At 37.7% G+C, this 20,259-nt stretch overlaps 1 protein-coding gene across 1 annotated transcript in view; it reads left to right on the top strand.

The window, feature by feature from the left end:
- The window catches only part of LOC114049395 (dynein heavy chain 14, axonemal-like), a 343,809-nt gene that overhangs the window by 270,297 nt on the left and 53,253 nt on the right, over positions 1–20,259 (top strand). Inside the window, exons 70-73 of the mRNA XM_027870678.1 lie at positions 9,336–9,763; positions 9,852–10,050; positions 16,767–16,965; positions 18,801–18,894. Coding sequence (XP_027726479.1) covers positions 9,336–9,763; positions 9,852–10,050; positions 16,767–16,965; positions 18,801–18,894 — 920 coding nt within the window. The remainder of the gene's footprint in view (positions 1–9,335; positions 9,764–9,851; positions 10,051–16,766; positions 16,966–18,800; positions 18,895–20,259) is intronic.

The raw sequence follows: 20,259 nt of genomic DNA, 5'->3' as shown, positions 1-20,259 counted from the left end.
TGTGTGTGTGTGTGTGTGTGTGTGTGTGTGTGTGTGTGTGTGTGTGTTATGGTGTTGTCTCAAAAGAATTCTCTTAGGCTCTCTCCAAATCAAGTAAAGGCATTTTATTCTAGGTAACATACCCAGCAGGCTCCTCCTTAAGGGAGGTAGCAGCCCCACAAGGGAAGCAGCTCCTTAAGGGAGGCAGCAGCTTAAGGGAGGCAACTCCTTAAGGGAGATGGCCACTAGCTTGGAGAAGCTTGGGATTCTTATAGAGGAAATGTGCCCTGTCGGCAGGGGGATGAGGTAATCAGGGATATGCAGGCAAGGGGTGTTAGAGTTTTACACATATCTAGGCACATCATTATTCCAGTGTTCAGCTCATTTGCCCAGGGCAGAGGGTCCCCTTAGTTACAATATTTCATTGCCTACCTTATTTGAACCTCATTGTCTCATTGACCAGTCTATTTATCTAGGGCATAGAGGCCTCTGCTTTCCTCATCATTGCCAGAAAGACTTCAGCTAATCTCATCATCTCCCCCCCCTCAAGAAATAGATACCCAAATTCATTTGGGAAAAAAAGGTGAGGGTCATGCATTCCTCATCAATGTTGTTAACAAGAGAAATTATAAAATTAAGGAAGATCTGACACTTACGGAGGTAGAATTAAAAATCATTAAAGCAGGGGTTCTTAGCTTGGGGTCCATGGGTCCATGGGCCTCCAAAGGGTTTATGGATAGATTTCAAGAAGTCCATGAACTTGAATGGGAAAAAAAAAACACATCTTCATTTCAATATAGTTGGTTTCCTATGTATTTCAGTTTTCACATTTGAAAACTGTTGTGGAAGCAATATGACATATCTAGGGATAGGGATTTTATTGACAAAATTTAAAATATAATAATGTTAATTGAGGACAATTTTATAATGCAAGTCTACTAATGGGAAAATAGACTTCTTTGGCGGGGGGGGGGAATAACATTTCACTTAATTAGTTAGTGTTCCCTATCATCAAAATAGATTGCAGATGTTCATCTGTTAATGCCGATCTGTAATGAGAATTTTACATATTTCATCTTTGAAAATGTCTTTTCACAGATAGGTACTGCCAGATACGATATCAGTATATAATTTTAATTGAGCATATTTATTGCCTAGAAAACATTTGTAGAGTTATATTAGATTCTTCTCTTGATATTTGCCTTTTAGCACGTCATTCCATTGCAAATTAATCACTACCAATTGAAGGTGAGATAGAAGCTCCCTGATTACATAGTTAAATCAGTTTTGAAATATGGACATGTCTTTGCACTAGTATCAGGGTCCAAAAAACACTGTATAGTTTGAGCTCAGAAAATATATCCAGTACAAATTTGTGCAGGAATGAAGATCTTGTTTCTGGTTTTAACTGTTAACAGCATGGGGTATGTATAAGGCAACTTGGCATTACTTGTGGTCTGAACAACATTAATAGTCACAGAATTGACTTCACCACAGAATAAGGTTTTTTTGGGGGGGAGGGGGCTAGGCAATGGGGTTAAGTGACTTGCCCAGGGTCACAGAGCTAGTAAGTGCCAAGTGTCTGAGGCCAAATTTGAACTCAGGTCCTTCCTCCTGACTCCCGGGGTTGGTGCTCTATCCACTGCACCACCTAGCTGCCCCCTGCCACAGAATAAGTTTTGCACATAAGCATTCTTTTGCCTCAGAATGTTAAGTTAAATTTGTTAAGAAACATTATCAAGTCAGAGCAAAAGCTAATTTTCAAAGCCATACAGTGTTCAAAACTAGCAGTTGAGGGCAGTTCTCATTCAGAAAAATTTCATTCTTTGCCTCAAGTTAAAAAAAAAATCATCTCTGAACTTTTCTTTCTCTTTCTTCTTTTCTTGTTTTGACATATGCCCTGGTAATAAAAATTCAATTGCAGTACAGCAATATGCATGACACCATGGTAGAGTGGCACACAGTACAGCAAAGTGACAAGAAGGTCACATGCGGTCTCTGTAGCAGCTACAGGCATACTTCATTTTATCGCACTTAGCAAATATTGCTTTTTTTTTTTAACAAACTGAAGGTTTTTGGCAACCCTGTGTCAAGCAAGTCTATTGTCACCATTTTTCCAACAGTATGTGCTCACATCGTGTCTCTGTGTCACATTTTGGTAATTCTTGCAATATTTCAAGCTTTTCATTATTATTCCACTGTTACGGTGCTCTGTGATCAGTGACTTTTGATACTACTATTGTCATTGTTTTGGGGTGCCCAAACCACACCTATATAAGACAGCAAACTTAATGGATAAATGTGATGTTGTTCTGACTGTTCCACCAACTGGCCACTCTCCCATCTCTCTTCTTCTCCTCAAACCTATCTATTCCCTGAGACATGACAATATTGAAGAATATTGCATAAACTCAGCTGATAAAGCAGGGGCAGGGTTTGAGAGGACTGACTCCGATTTTTAAAGAAGTTTTACTGTGGGTAAAATGCTACCAAACAGCATCACATGCTGCAGAGAAATCTTTCATGAAAGGAAGAGTCAATCGATGTGGCAAACTTCTTTATTGTCCTACTTTAAGAAGTTGCCACAGCTACCCCAACCTTCAGGAACCACCACCCTGATCAGTCAGCAGCCATCAATATCAAGCCAAAATCCTCCACCGGCAAAAAGATTAGGACTCACTGAAGTCCCATATGATGGTTAGTATTTTTTAGCAATGAAGTATTTTCACATGGTAACTCCAGGAGAAATGCCAGGAGCAGAACAAAGGTCCGTATACAACATTGGTAGATCTAAGACCTTTGATACTGTCAGTCATGAGGACTTAAGGAAAATTATGTCAAAATTTGGTTGCCTGGACAAGTTAATCAGCACTGTACGTCAATTTCATGACGGCATGCTTGCCCGAGTTCTGGATAATAGACAGTGCTCTTGTGCTTTTCCAGTCATCAATGGAGTGAAACAAGGCTGTTTGCTTGCTCCCATGCTTTTCAGCACGATGTTTTCAACCATGTTGTCAAATGGCATCAAGGACAGGTACCACGCTGTTGATAAATTCTTCAACTTGAAAAGACTACAAGCCAAGACGAAAGTGGAGGGAGTGTTGGTGCATGATTTTCTGTTTGCAGATGATTGTGCACTCAGTGCAGCCTCTGAAGCTAAGATGCAACAAAGTATGGGGGCAGCTAGGTGGTGCAGTGGATAGAGCACTGGCCCGGGAGTCAGGAGGACCTGAGTTCAAATCCGGCCTCAGACACATAATAAATACTTCCTAGCTGTGTGACTCTGGGCAAGTCACTTAACCCTAATTGTCTCATGAAAAAAAAAAAAAGTATGGATTGATTCTCTGCTACTTGTGCTAATTTTGGCCTAATAATTAACACCAAGAAAACACGGGTGCTCCATCAGCTACCACCACACCATCCATACGTGAAACCATCAGTTAACAGCAAATGGAAAAGTTTTGAATGCTGTGGATAAGTTCGCTTACCTTGCTTGGTAGTCCACTAAGGATGTACACATTGATAAAGAGGTTGATGCACGCATTGCCAGAGCTGGTTCAGTGTTTGGGAGGCTCTGAAGAAAGGTATTGGAGAGAAGACACATTAGAATGAATACCAAACTGAAGGTCTACTGAGCCATTGTGCTGATCTCATTGTTGTATGCCTGTGAAACCTGGACAGTGTACCAGCACCCTGCCAGGAAACTGAATCACTTCCATCTGAATTATCTTAGGAAGATTCTGAAGATCACCTGGCAGAATAAGATATCAGACACTGAGTTACTCTCTCGAACTAAACTGCCAAGCATTCAAACTTTGCTTCAGAGAGCGCAACTCTGATGGGCTGGCCACATTGTTTGAATGCAAACGAATGCTTGCCAAAAAGACTATTTTATGGAGAACTCACACAGGGCAAGTGTTCACATGGTGGTCAGAAGAAGCAATACAAGGACACTCCCAAGGTCTCTCTTAAGAACTTTGGAATTGATTGTGTGACATGAGAGACAGTGGCACAGGACTGCTCAGTATGGCGTGCCCACGTCAGAAAAGGAGCTGTGCTCTATGAGCAAAGCAGAATTGAAACAGCTCAAGAGAAACGCAAAATATGCAAACTTAAAGAATACACCCCAAAGGTCCACCCTGGACTATTTGTGCCCGACTTACGGTAGAACTTTCTGAGCTCGAATTGTTCTGATCAGCCACAGTCAGACACTAAAACTTGACTCTAACATAGTGATGTCATTTTGGTCCTCTTCGAAAATGAAGGACAGCAACAACAATTTTTAATTAAGATCTGTACTTTTTTTAGACATTACACGATTGCACACTTAATAAACTACACTATAGTATAATCATAAATTTTTATATGCGTTGGGATACCAAAAAATCCATATGACCCACTTTATTGTAATATCTGTTTTATTGCTGTGGTCTGGAACCAAACCTGCAATATCTTCAAGTTATGTCAGCTCTGCTGTGCCATAAGGAGAAAGCAAATAATAAACAAGTGAATGTGGCTGTGTTATAATAAAAAAAAAATTTATGGACACTGAAGTTTAAATTTCACAAAATTTTCACATCACAAAATATTATTATTCTTTTGTTTTTTTCCAATTATTTTAAAATATAAAAACCATTCTTAGCTCATAGACTGTTGTCCTTCATGCTTGAAGAGAACCAAGATGACATCACTACATTGGGGTTGAGGTACGATGTGTCTGCCTGTAGCTGATCAGACCAACACAAGCTTGAAAGGCTCTACCACAGGTCAGGCACAAATAGTCTACATGAATATTTGGAGTGGAGATGTCTCCAAATTTGCACATCTCACCTTTCTTTTGAGCTTCTGCAATTCCGCTTTGCTCATACAGCACAGTGCTTTCTTTGATGTGGACATGCCATGTGAAGTAGTACCATGCCTCTGTCTCACAACTGATTCCAAAGTTCTTCAAAGAGAACTTGAAAGTGTCTTTGTATAGCTTCTTCTGACCTCCAGGTGAGTACTTGTCGTATGTGAAGGCAAACATACATTTGGCATTCAAACAACGTGCCTAGCCCCTCAGAATTGTGCTCTCTACAGTAGAGTTTAAATGCTTGGCAGTTCAGCTGAAGAAAGGACCTCGATGTCCAGTACCTTATCTTGTCAAGTGATCTTCAGAATCTTCGTAAGACAATTCAGATGGAAGTGATTCAGTTTCCTGGCATGGTGCTGGTAGACTTTCCAAGTTTCAAGGCATACAACAATGAGGTTAGCACAACAGCTCTGTACACCTTCAGTTCAGTAGGCAACCTATCTCATCTCTCCCACACTTTCCTTTGGAGCCTCCCAAACACTAAGCGAGCTCTGGCAATGTGTGCATCAACCACATTATCTATGTATACATCTCTGGACCCAGAACTTTGAGACCCCTTGGTTACCTTCAATCTGCCCACCTGCCGAAAAGGTTTATAGGGGTGTGGCCACTGCACCTACTACATGTAGCATATGCTACAGCTTCTTGGAGCCTCAGGTGAGAGTTCAGTGAATCAGGTGGACACCAAAGATGGAAAGCAGCCCTGAAAAGGGTTCAGTAGCCCTCACACCAAAGGTACTAGTCTTTCCTAAATACCTGTACACTCCAGCTTACAGACTATTTAAAAACAAATTTTAAAAAATAAGCAGCAGGCTGGATTTATCCTGGAGCCCATAGTTTGTCAAACGCTACTCTAAGGCATCATGTAAGCTTCTCACATCTTCTTCCTGGAATTAACAAACAAGTTTAGAGGTGAGGCTCTGAGGGACTCAAGAAAAGAAACTTCTACATATCCTAAGCTAAGCATCATTGCCCTACCTAAAAGAGTATCGTCACACTCCAGCTGAAAGAAATCATGGTGATGCTACAGTTATTCAGAGGACTCTACCACCCAACAGAGCCAGTGGCATAATATGGAAAAGGATTGTAGATACTCAAAAAAAGAGCAAGCTCAAGACTACCACATCAACCTGTCCAGCAGAGAAGTCCTCTCTCAAGTCCAGTGGCCAAATGCTCTGCCTGGTCCAGCCTGCAAAGCGGTCGTCCAACAGTAGAGCAGTTAGACCAGTCACATTCAGCGGTAATGGTCCAGGGGGTGTATTAACTAATTAATTAAAGTAACTAATTAATCAATGCCCCTGGATTCTGGGTGTATTAGTCACACTCCGTCCCTTACATTTAAGTTGTGGTCCATAAATCCAAATTCCTTTCCCAGCCACCATCTTCTTAACCAGCTGTTCATTTCCCAAACCTGCCTTTTTCTTCTGAGCCCTTTGACATTGATTGGGAACAAAAATAAAACAACATGTATGTCCTTAATTCTCTTTCACCTCTCCCTTCCTAAAATGGTAAACAATTGGATATAGGTTATGCAAGTTCAATCATGGAAAACATATTACCACAGCAGTCATGTTGTGAAAGAAGACACAGACTCAAAGGAAAAAAACACAAAAAAGAAAATGAAAATTTTTCACAGAAAGTGAAAAATAGTATACCTTAATCTACATTCAAACTCCATCAGTTCTTTCTCTGGAGGTAGATAGCATTTTTCATCATGGTCCTCTGGAATTGTCTTGGGTCATTGTGTTGCTAAAAATAGCTAAGTCATTCACAGGTGATCATCATATTTTATTGCTGTTACTGAGTGCAATGTTCTCCTGATGCTGCTCAATTCACTTTGCATCAGTTCATATACTCTTTCCAGGTTTTTCTGAAATCAATCTACTCATCATTTTTATAGCACAGTAATATTTCATTATAATCATATACCACAACTTGTTCAGCCATTCCCCAATTGATAGGCATCAGTTCTCTATATATTTGAGAAATAAGACCTTTATCAGAGAAACTTGCTGTAAATTTTTTCCCCAAGATTCCTGCTTTTCTTCTAATTTTGGCTACAGTGATTTTGTTTGTGTGAAAACTTTTTTAATTTTATGTATTCAAAATTATCCATTTTACCTCTTGTCAATCTGTCTCTTGTTTGGATAAGAACTCTTCCTTTATGCATAGATGTTATAGGTAATTTCTTCCATGCTCCCCTAATTTGCTTATGATATCATGCTTTATATCTAAATCATGTATCCATTTTGAGCTTATCTTGGCATATGGTGTGAGATGTTGGTCTGTGCCCAATTTTCTGCCAAACTACTTTTCAGTTTTCCAAATAATTTTTTTAAAATAGCAAATTATTGCCCTAGTAGCTTAGATCTTTGGGTTTATGAAACATTAGGTTACTGTGTACATTTGCCTCTGTACATTGTGTATCTAATCCAGTCCATTGATTAACCATTCTGTTTCTTATCCAATACCAGATTGTCTTGATGATAACTGCTTTGAAGGATAGTTTGAGATTGCCTTCCTTTGCTCTTTTTTTTCATGATTGCCTTGACATTCTTGACTTTTATTCCTCGAAAATTTTATTATTTTTTCTAGTTCTACAAAGTAATTACTTGGTAGTTTGATTAATGTGGCACTGAATAAGTAAATTAATTTAGTTAGTACTGTCATGTTTATTATATTGGCTCAACCTATTCATGGACAATTAATATTTCTCCAATTATTTAGACCTGTCTTTCTTTATGTAAAGAGTGTTTTGTAGCTGTGTTCATACAGTTCCTGTGTGTGTCTTGACAGGTAGATTCCCAAGTATTTTATTCTGTCTGTAGTTACTTTAAATGGAATTTCTCTTTCTATCCTTCACTGCTGGATTTTGTTCATAATATATGGAAATGCCAATGATGTATGTGTGTTTATTTTACATCCTTCAACTTTGCTAAAGATGTTAGCTGTTTCAGCTAGTTTGTTAGTTAACTTTCTAGGGTTCTCTAAATCTACCATCATATTATCTATAAAAGTGATAGTTTTGTTTTTTCATTGCCTGTGCTTATTCCTTTCATTTCTTTTTCTTGTGTTACTGCTATAGCTAGCATTTCTAGTGTGATATTGAATAATAGTATGAACATTTTGGAAATTGTCTAATTTGGAATTATCCAAATAACATAGCTAAGATGTCTGTACCCTTTGACCTAGAGATTCTCTACTAGGCATCTACCCCAAGGAGACCACTGATAAGAAGAAAGTTTCTATATACACCAACATCTTTATTTCAGCACTTTTTGTGATAGCAAAGAATTGGAAACAAAATAGATGTCCATCAATTGGGAAAAGGCTAAACAAATTGTCATACATGAATATTTATTGTTGTTCAGTTGTTTCAGTCATGTCTGACTCTTCATAACCCCATTTGGAGTTTTCTTGGCAAAAAAAAACTGGAGTAGTTTGTCATTTCTTTCTCTAGTTCATTTTATAAATGAGGAAACTGAGGGAAATGGGAGGTTAAGTAACTTGTCCCGGTCACACAGCTAATAGGTATTTAAGGCCAGATTTGAATTCAGGTCTTTCTGACTCCAGGCGTAGACTTCCATCTAGCTACCCTACATGTGAATATAGTCAACAGTGAGTTAATAAATATTTATTAATGCCTATTATATGCCAGGCACTGTGCTAAGCACTGGGGTTGTAAAAAGATATAATGGCATATTACAGCACTATAAGAAATAACAAATATGGTGACTACAGAGAAGCATGGCAAAATCTACATGAACTGTTGCAGAGTGAAGGAAGCAGAGGCAGGAAAACAACGCATACACTGACCACAACAATGTAAACAGAAAGGACTACTGACAAATCACAAGTGAATGTTGCAGAAATAAAAAGTACAAATATGGCTACAAAAAAGAGAGATGAGAAGATACTCTCACCCTATCGCTTTGCAGAAGTGGGAAGTCCATGAGTATAGTACATTACACATATTTTCACATTTTTTATTGTATCGATTAGTTTTGCTAATTTTTTTCTTTTTCCTTGGGGGTCTTTTAAAACTAATATTATTATATAGGGTGAATCTCTGGGAAGAGGAAGAATACTAGGGGTATGGTAATGTAAAAAAAGATATCAATAAAAACATTTTAAAAACTTAAATGTAACAGAATTACAAAGAACAAGCATAACCCCAAGGAGTATATATGAGAAGATATTTCCTCTCACCCTTTGCAGACTTGCAAATATTTTTAGATTTTTTTCAATCTATTGATCAATTTTGCTGAGGTTTTATTTTCCCTTTTCTTTTGCTTTAAAATACTATTTGTTATATGGAGTGATTTGTTATATGGGGTGAAGTCAAGGGATTCTTGTAGAAATTTAGGTAATGTAAAAGCAAAAGATATGAACAAAGATGTATTTTTTAATTAATACAAAAATTCCTACATGAAAAATACAGAAAGAGAAAACAGTCTAATAAAACCATGATTTTCATTGAAATCAACTTTTTACTTTCCTTTAGGATGTATATTAGATGATGAAGCCATTATAGATAATTTAAAAAAATCCAAACTGACATCCACCGAAGTTTCAGAACGCATCAAGGCAGCAGAAAAAACTGAAAGTGAATTTCAGATGACCCGCAAAAACTATCTTCCCATTGCAACGCGAGGTGCCTTGCTATATTTTTTAGTAGCAGATCTGGCACAGATCAACTATATGTACCAATTTTCTCTAGACTGGTTCCGGGAGATGTTTGTGATGTCTGTAACCTACAAATCTGATGATGTTGAAGAAACAGCTCAGTTTGCTTCAGTTTTAAGAAACGTGCAAGTATTTGAGAAACTGCGGAAGTACCAAGACAATAAGCCTGACCCTCTGAAGGACAGAGATGGCTTTAATAATTATATTGCAGATTTAGTCGAGGTATTAACAGAAAGCATTTATAAGGTAAGACTCTGTGTCTGTGTCTGTGTCTGTGAATTTTCAAATGCCTTTTATTGGCTCTGTTGGTCCTACAGTTGCCTTTTTCCACCAGGTCGTTTCCTCAGCACTGTTTAATGAAAACAAACTTTGCTTCTCCTTCCGGCTTTGCACCTTAATCTTGCAAAATAATTGTGATGGATCTCAAATCCTAAATAGTACAGAATGTTTGCCCGAGGAAGAATGGAACATCTTCTTATACTCTAGCCTACTAATAAATATTGAGGAGAAATTACCCCAGATTAAAAATGAAGGTAAGTATGTAGACAATATAAGATATTTAGGAATCTATCTCCCAAAACAAACCCAGGAACTCTATGAGCACAATTACAAAATACTTTTCACACAAATACAGTCAGATCTAAATAATTGGAAAAACATCAGTTGCTCATGGGTAGGCTGAGCTAATATAATAAAAATGACAACTCTACCTAAGCTAATTTACTTATTCAGTGCCATACCAATCAAACTACCAAAAATTATTTTATAGAGTTAGAAAAAATAATAACAAGATTTATTTGGAAGAACAAAAGGTCCAGAATATCAAGGGAACTAATGAAAAGAAATGCAGGGGAAGGTGGCCTAGCTATTCCAGATCTTAAATTGTATTATAAAACAGCAATCATCAAAACTGCTTGGTACAGAAACAGAGTGGTGGATCAGTGGAATAGGTTAAATATGCAAGACACAGTAGTCACTGACTATAGTAATCTATTATTTGATAAACCCAAAGACCCTAGCTTCTGGGATAAGAACCCACTCTTTGAAAAAAACTGCTGGGAAAACTGGGAAACTAGGCAAAGACCAAAATCTCACACCATATTCCAAAATTAAGTCAAAATGGATTCATGATTTAGATATAATGGCTGATACCATAAGCAAACTGAGAGAGCAAGGAATAGTTTACCTATCAGATCTATGGAGAACAGAAGAATTCATGACCAAATAGGAGATAGAGAACATTACGAAAAGCAAAATGGATAACTTTGATTACATTAAATTGAAAAGTTTTTGCACACACAAAGCCAATGCAACCAAGATTAGAAGGAAGGTAGAAAATTGGGAAAGAATTTTTACAGCCAGTCTCTCTGATAAGGGCCTCATTTCTAAAATATATAGAGAATTAAGTCAAATTTATAAGAATACAAGTCATTCCCCAATTGATAAGTGGTCAAAGGATATGAACAGGCAGTTCTCAGATGAAGAAATTAAAGCCATCTATAGTCATATAAAAAAATGCTCTAAATCACTATGGATTAGAGAAATGCAAGTCAAAACAACTCTGAGGTACCACATCACACCTATCAGATTGGCCAACATGACAAAACAGGAAAATTATAAATGCTGGAGAAGATGTAGGAAAATTGGAACACTAATGCATTGTTGGTAGAGTTGTGAAATGATCCAACCATTTTGGAGAGCAATTTGTAACTATGCCCAAAGGGCTATAAAAATGTGCATACTCTTTGACCCAGCAATACCACTTCTAGGTCTATATCCCAAAGAGATCATACAAATGGGAAAAAGACCCACATGTACAAAAATATTCATAGTGGCAAATAATTGGAAACTGAGAGGATGCCCATCAATTGGGGAATGACTGAGCAAGTTGTGGTATATGAATGTAATGGAATATTATTGTGCTATAAGAAATGATGAACAGGCTGACTTCAGAAAAACCTGGAAAGACTTGTATGGTCTGATGCTAAGTAAAGTGAGCAGAATCAAGAGAATGTTGTCCACAATAACAGACATGTTGTGTGATGACTAATATTGATAAACTTAACCCTTTCCAGCAATACAAGGATCTAAGACATCTCCAAAGGCCTCGTGATGGAAAATGCTATCCACATCCAAAGAAACAACTATGGAATTTGAATTGCTATTTTTTTCTCTTCTGTTGAGTTTTGTTTCCTCTTTCTGGTGGTTCCTCCTATTGGTTCTAATTTTTACTTAAACATCACTAATGTGAAAATATGTTTAATAGGAATGTATATGTATAGCCTATATCAGTGCACCATTTTGGGGAGGGTGGTAGGGAGGAAGGGGGAGAAAAATTTTAAACTCAAAAGCATATGGAAGTGAATGTTGATAAATCAAAAGACATGAATAAAAAAAAAAGAAAAAAAGAAAGGTAAGTAAAAGACAATGACCTTACTAAAAGCCTTTGTAATGTTGTAAAGAAGGTATTTGAATCAGTCCCATAAAAGGGGAGTTTGTAATCACTAGTATTTATACTCCCTTTAAGAACTGTGACTATGGCACTAAGCTCAGACTGTAAACTTCCTCTGGGCAAGACTAGACCAAGTCTGATTCATCTTTGTATTCTCCATGGCACCTAGTTCAATGCCTTGTACACAATAGGGAGTCAGTGAACAATTTTAAATGAACAAATTTCAAATGACTACTATAATTAAGGTTATTTCGGTTGGAATGCTAAAATGCAAGCCATAATACCTACTTCTGGTAAGAGGAGGTAGAGGGTACTGGATTGGAGACCATCAGAAGACAAACCTATCTATCCTTCATGACTTTTCTTCCTCTTTCTTTTGAAAAAAAAATCCTTTTAAAAATATCTAAACTGGGTACAGCTAGGTGGCACAGTTGATAGAACACCAGCCCTGGATTCAGGAGGACCTGAGTTCAAATCCAGCCTCAGACACATAATACTTACTAGCTGTGTGACCCGGGGCAAGTCACTTAACCCCATTGCCTAGCCAAAAAAAAAATCTAAACTGAAAAAAAGACAGAATAAAGATCTTATTCTTATCAAAAAGATATTCTCACATTTAGTGTATTTTAATAAGAGATAAGATTGAAATATCATGTGGAATTATTTAACTAGTCAGGAATATATGTCTATGTTACATTTTAGTGACATTTTTTAAATGAATGCTACAAGAACCCCAACATTCTCACAAAAGGTTCTGGGGACAGGTAGGTCATTATTTTAAGAGCAAATTTTTCCAAGAATGTATTACATATGACAGACAAAAACTAAAAATTCAGCTAACCATTTTGGCTACATAATGCCAAATAGCCTGACAATTGGAAATATTCAAACAATTGATTTAATTGATTCAGTTGCCCTACAGGTGTTTGACATCATATTATCATGTTTGTAGTCTTAGTGCTAGGATCTCATGACTTCTGACAGGAAAATAGGGTGGGGGAGAGCATGGAGCCCTGAAGGTATTGTCAAGGATGCAGCTGCTGTCCCTGACCTTGTGACCCAGATTCATCACCGTCCAAACTCTTCTGTGCTCCCGTAGACCTACCCAGGACCAGCAATTCACAGCACAGCCGAGTACATGAGAATTCTGCAGACACGCACAACACAAGTGTGCACAAACCCAAGCACCCAGGGCGTCACATCCAAAACACCGGATCTCCAAAGCTGCACCATTCTACCACAAAGAGGCTTCAGCTCTTGTCTTTCAGGAATCGTGACTGCACAGCCATAGCGTATCAGGCATCCTGGAAAACACTAGCCAAGAAGTTTTGCTTCTCCCTATTTTTATGTGCTGACTACAGGCAAACTCAATACAAGGAGAGGGAGGGAAGAGGGCTGTCTTCTTGTCAGCAGAGTTCAATTGCCCTAGCTTCTTTACTATACTAAACATAGAATAAAAAATAACTGCAGACGGATATTGCTTTTCTGCCATTCGTTCCCCAAAACTCAATTGGAAAGCAGAACCCTAGAAAAACAACAACCATATTCTTTCTCTAGGTACAGTGTTAGTAAAGATTTTTTCTGACTTGGCTTTACTACTACCATTTGCTTAAAACAGCAGGTCACATGACTGACTGGAGCTTGCAGAATTTATCTAAGACTTCAAACTTTAGCTCAGGTGATTAACTAGTTAATGACAAGAGAATTTCTGGCTCTGCTTTATTATCTCTATTTCAAGCACATAACTACAGCTTCAGTATTAGTAGTTAGTCTACAAATTCTAGCTATATCCTCACTGTTTGTTGTTGTTGTTGTTCAACTATGTCCGACTCCTCGTGACCTTGTGGACCATACTGTCCAGGAGAGTTTCTTGGCAAAGATAGTGGAGCGGTTTGCCATTTCCTTCACCAGTGGGTCAAGGCAAACAGAGGTTAGATGACTTGCCCAGGGTCATACAGCTAGTAAGTGTCTGAGGCTGGTTTTGAGCACAGGTCTTCCTGACTCTAGCACAGTGCTCTATTCGCTGAGCCACCTAAGTACTCCCAGGGTTTACTGACCGGTTTTAACTTAATACACATCTTCCCATTCTTCTATCGGCTCTTTGACATGAAAATCTTTACCTTCCCTTTCTGCCTTCTATAAAACTCCTTTGTACCCATCGTGCCTATGTAACCAAAACCTATATAAAGTAGCTTAAAACTTCTTGTCAGGGTCCACTGTTTTTTGCATACTGTGGGTCTATTTTCTGAGCATAATAAACCAGTTTTTAAAGTGTTTCTGTGTGTTAATAGTTTTCGATTGGCAGCAGTACCTGTCAATGAATGCATCCTTGGATAGTTTCTCTAAAAATGGAAAGCCAATGATTCTTAGCCACCTCAGTCCCTTTTTAACCACTCTACAACTATTAGTGTGAAGTGGCAAAGAGACTTTATGAGACTGAAAGCCATTCCTTTATTTTATCTTTGATTTATATCTTGCTGTGGCCAAAGAACTGATTGCCTGGAGGTCAAATTGGTGATGACCCTCTTCATTTTTAGGTTGGCATTCAGAGAGCGGACAATCTGTTTCTGGGACTACAGATGTGTCGGAGCTGACTTTTACCAGCTCTGAGAACTGATTGTTAAATTTTCATTCTGAGAGTTTATACCTCAGAAATTGGCAAACACTACAAATCAGGACTTGATTTATTCTTTGTTTGATTTCTAGATTTAAGGAATTGATAGAGAAAATGTTAATGATGTAGCTTAGACTTAAAAATGTACCTTGTGTACATTTTCCCCCAGTAAGGCTAGTTATTAAACATGTACTCATGTACCCCTGCCTGGGACCCATAATCAAACTTTTCCAGCATAGTAGACCTAGAGCTTACATTAGAAAAGTAGGCCAGTTGATTGACATGAATGAGTAAAGGATAAGAGATTTTAGTATTCAATTGATACCCTTAAAATGCAGGGAGGGAAAACCTAGAAGAAAGAGACCTAATCTAGAATATTGTTGGATGGATTGTATAATAATATAATAATAGCTAACATTTATATAGGGCAGCTAGGTGGCAAAGTATATAGAGTGCTGGGCCTAGAGTCAGGAGGACCTGAGTTCAAATCTGGCCTCAGATACGTACTAACTGTGTGACCCTGGGCAAGTCACTTAACCCTATTCACCTCAGTTTCCTCACTTGTAAAATGAGCTAGAGAAGGAAATGGCAAACCACTCCAGTTTCTCTGCCAAGAAAACCCCAAACAGGGTCATGAAGAGTCAGACACGACTGAATATCAACAAAAAAACTGATGTAGCACCTACTGTGTGGCAAGCACTATATGAAGCACTTTACAAATATCTCATTTGATCCTCGCAACAGCCCTAGGAGTAATTATTATCACTATCATTTTACATATGAGAAAACTAAGGCAAGGAGAGGTTAAGTAGCTTTTCCAGGGTCACATAACTAGTAAGCATTTGAATTCAAATCTGAAGTCATGTCTTCCCGACTCCGGATCAATGCTCTATACACTAGAACACCACCTAACTGCCTCTGTGGATCCTCCATGGAGGATCTGTGGAAGAATGAGAACAAAGATCACACAGAAAAAGAAGACTTATTATAAGATGGACTACAGAGATAGAAGGAGTACTTGAATTAGGTGAGATCCCTGAACCTTCAAAACATTCGCTCACTGAATAGCTCATAGTTGCTTTCTTTCACCACTAGATGACAGTCACTTATTGGTAAGGCATGATGCTGAATCAGTCTGAATAGAGAAGCCAAAAGCTGATGGAGAATAGATGAAAATAATAAATGAAAAAAAGTAGCAAAAAGTTCCATACAGATTTTAGGGAGTTGGATGAATTCATAAATGAAATATAAGGCAAAAACAACAAAAAGAGAGTGTGTCATTTCTTTGTATTCTTTCTTGGTATCCATAGGAGGCTCTGAGAGACAGGAATCTAATCGGACAAACCTGAGGACAGCTGTCAACAATGAATACCAACCCCAGAACTCTGTCTCTTGACCTATGTCTCTTGTCCTTGTCAAAAGGACAAATAGGAAACACACATAGAAGCACTACCAGGGAGCAAGGGGAAATAGGAACACTTTGTAAAAAGAAATTTTTTTAAAAGCAAATTTTAAAAATCAACTATGATGAAATTATAGAAATTATACAGAGGAAGGTTATTGATAATTCAATTCAATTTTCAATTCTGTAAACATGTATTAACTTCCTACTGTGTGACTGTTAGTGTGTACAATGTTCTAGTTCTGCTCATTTCACTCTGTATCAGTTCATGTATGTCCTTCCAGGTTTTTCTGAAGTCTGCTTGCTCATCATTTCCTATAGCCCAGTAGTATTCCATTACATTCACACACCACAACTTAGTCAGCCATTCCCCAGTTGATGGGCATTCCCTCAATTTCCAATTCTTGGCCATCACAGAAAGAACTGCTATAAGTATTTTTGTACATGTGGGTCTTTTTCCCAAGTGTATGATCTCTTTGGGATACAGTCCTAGAAGTGGTATTGCTGGGTCAAAAGGTATGCACATTTTTATAGCCCTTTGGGCACAGTTCCAAATTGCTCTCCAGAATGGTTGGATCATTTCACAACTCCACCAACAATGCATTAGTGTTCCAATTTTCCCACATCTTCTCCAGCATTTGTCATTTTCCTGTTTTGTCATGTTAGCCAATCTGATAGGTGTGATGTGGTACCCCAGAGTTGTTTTGATTTGCATTTCTCTAATCAATAGTTATTTGATCATTATTTTCTAATGAGATTCATGTTTCTTTTCCATTGTTAGATTTATATGAACTCAGAAAAGCCGAGCATCTTTTCTGGCTTTCTGAATGCAGGTGGAAAGAGTGCCAGTTCATCAGCCATCACTTACAACCATTTTCTCTTTTATGTCAATCTCTTTTATCAAATAAATCACAATGGGATGACTTTAGGAGCTATAAACGTACATATTTTCTAATGAGCAAACCTTACACTTCTCCAAAATTACAACAGGAACAAAAAGGAGAAAAAGAAGGTAAGAAATTATCTTTCTCAAATTAAAAAAATCTAATGCATAAATTAATAGGCTCAAGCTATAAACTGAGGCTGGTTGACATCTCAAACTACAGAAAAAAGAAAAGGATAACTGACCACTTAAAATGAACCAACTGATACGAACAATCCACTTAACTGCCTCATGCCTCAGTTTCCTCATCCATAAAATGGGTTTGTACTAGATGGCCTCTGAGGTCCCTGCCAAGTCTAAATCTGTGACCCTATGATCATATTTACGCCTCATTTTATGTAAAATTTTATGTGAAACAGCTGTTAATCTATCATTAATCATTAATCTGCTGACCAGAGGTCAGCAAACTTTTTCTGTCAGTGTTATAGTAAGACTACTTATTATACAGTTAAATATATTTTGAAATATGGAGATTTCTTTGCACTCGTGTCAAGATTCTGCTAGAACTGTAGTTTCAGCTTGGAAAATACGTCATCTGCAAATTTGTGTGGGAATGGACATCTTGCTTCTCATTTGAACTTTTGACACATTTGGAAGTGTATAAAGCTGCTTCTAATTCAAACAATAGTCATCACCAATTGACATCACTACAGTATAGGTTTTCCATACATAAGTGCTGTTTTCGCTTGATTTTAGATGAAATTAAAAATTGTTATCAAGTCTATACTATAAGTTAATTTTCAAAGCTATGTAGTGTTTAGTACTAGTAGTTGAGGGTGGTTCTTCTCATTAAGAAAAATTTCAATCCCATCCTTGTGCTGAAAAAAATCATAATAACTTCTCCCGTTCTTTTCCTGCTTTGATATGATGGGTACGCACTTGTAATAAAAATAAATAAATAATAAAATATTGCAGCACAGAAATACATATGGCACCCAAAACACTGTTGAATTATAACTGTCATTGCAATTTGTAGTGCTGCTCAACTCTGCTACTTTAGATGAAAGCAGCTACAAACAATATGTAAATAAATGATTGTGGCTGTGTTCTAATAAAACTTTATTTTAAAATGTGAAAACCATTGTTAGCTCATGGGGCTATATAAAAACAGAAAGCAGACAAATTTGGCCCATGGGCCGTAGTTTGCCAACCCCTAGCTTAGCAGAAAGAACACATTCCATTGGAAAAGAGTTCTATAACACTTCAATTGAAGAGAGTACCATTCCACCCAGTCAAATCAGGGGTTGAAGATGGTGAATGTCTGCAGCTGCCTATTGAAGAATGATGACAGAGAGTCCTGCAGATCAACTAGAGGCAGATTAACAACTGTTACATAACTCATAGTCTTAGAAATTTGCCTGGGGCCCTTAGAGGTCACCTAGACAGTTTGTTACAGTTGGGTCTTCAACCCAGGTCTCCCTGGATCCAAAGTCCTTTCTATTCAGTATGCCAGTTGCTTCCCATTGACCTTACGGCATTATATAAATGAGTTTTTACAATTATTGTAAGAAATTTCCCAACTTCCTCACATAATAATGACTTTTTTTTTTCTGAGAGACTTCCCTCATCCCAAGGTTTATAGAAACAGCGTGTCAACTGATTATAATACCCGGGAGTCATAGCTTTCCATATCAGCAGGAAGTAGGCAAAGCATGTCAATCATTCCCCCAAGCTCTCAAGCAAGGAATACTTTATAGAGAACAGTAATAAGGAGTGAATACAGAAGAAATAGAAGGAGAAGCTAAAGCTTAATTTTAAAGTTACTAAATTTTAAAATTGTATGACTCAAAATTTTTTTAAAAGAACTTACTCTTACAATGTCTTATCTTAATGACTTAAATGATTGGTCCTTTCATCTCAATTTTCTCTTCTAAATCTTAATCCAGAAAATGATTTAGAAGAACCAGAGTCTTGTGAAATAATCTTCCCCTGGGAGAAACTCACTTCATTTCAAAGACTTATAATGGTAAGATGTGTGACAAGAAATATAAGAATCTTTAATCTTTTAGGCACTAGATTACCAACTTTAAATTCTTCAAAACTAACATTTTTGCAAGGCAAACATAAGAACGCAGATCGTGGCAGTACCAGAAGTCTTCTTCTTCTTATAAAATCGAAGGGCTTTTTTTTTTATCATAGTCACTGGCACTTTTAAGTTGAATAGGAATTGGGGGTAAAAATGGATTCCCTTCTCTCAATCATTTCATCTGACTCCCTGAGTGTTAGGGAAATAGATAATGCTTATACATATTATCCATATAATTTCTATAATCTTTTCCTGGCAGGAAAGACATAAACAATCATCTCTGGGAATGGGAGACAATTCCCCCTGCTCAATCCCTTGCCTCATGACAGCCTAGGGAACATTTCCTAGGCCTTTCACATCTCAGAAATCATGCTTTCACGATGCTTTTCAAATCATTTAACACTTTCAATATCACCTTCCACTCAAGAACTCAAGATACTTTCAATTTAGCAACTAAAAAAAGGCATTAATTTTCATAGAACCCTTCTGAGGCAAGTTAGCAATATGTTCTAAATATAAGACTTGAGGTAAAGAAAAAAGAATTAAGTGCCTTCCCCTCAACTATCTCTAATCAGAACTTCTGAAGTGATCACTCTGAGATATGATGAAGAAAAAAGGAGGTCACTAAGGAGACGTAAGACAGGCAGTGGGGCAGCTAGGTGGTGTAGTGGATAGAGTGCTGGACCTGGAAGTCAGAAACACTCATCTTCCTGAGTTCAAATAGGGCCTCAGATATTTACCAGCTATGTGACCCTGGGCAAGTTACTTAACCCTGTTTACTTGTTTCCTCATCTGTAAAATCACCTGGAGAAGGAAATGGCAAACCACTCCAGTGTCTTTGTCAAGAAAATCCCAAACGGAGTCATTGAGACTCAGACATGAGTCAATAAACAAGAAGAAGAAGAAGAAGACAGGCAGCATTTTGTAGGAAATAAAGAGCTGGTTCCAGAGCTCCTAAGACCCGACTTCAGGATCACCTCTGACAAATACGTCCCTGGAAAATCACTTAACCTCTCAGGGCCCTGAATCACTAACCATCTAAGGCTATAAATTGCAGTGAAGGCATATACTGCTCTGGTGGAGTTTCCTATACCAATAAAATCCCAGATCCAGTACCTCTCCGTATCCTAAGGAGAAGAAAAGATGAGAAGAAAGGAAAAGAGGTAATTAGAGGTACCCCAAGGAGGTTTATGTTTGCTCAGAAGCCAAAGAGAATTCAATTCTGCCAAACAACATCATTTCTCCAAACTCTCCCACCCACTAAAGCATTGGTTAAAATAGAAATAAAAGCAATACCCCTGGATG

This window comes from Vombatus ursinus, unplaced genomic scaffold (genome assembly GCF_900497805.2).
Source record: "Vombatus ursinus unplaced genomic scaffold, bare-nosed wombat genome assembly UNPS02014798.1, whole genome shotgun sequence".
Classification (NCBI taxonomy): domain Eukaryota; kingdom Metazoa; phylum Chordata; class Mammalia; order Diprotodontia; family Vombatidae; genus Vombatus; species Vombatus ursinus.
This window is presented reverse-complemented; position numbering and strand designations above follow the sequence as displayed.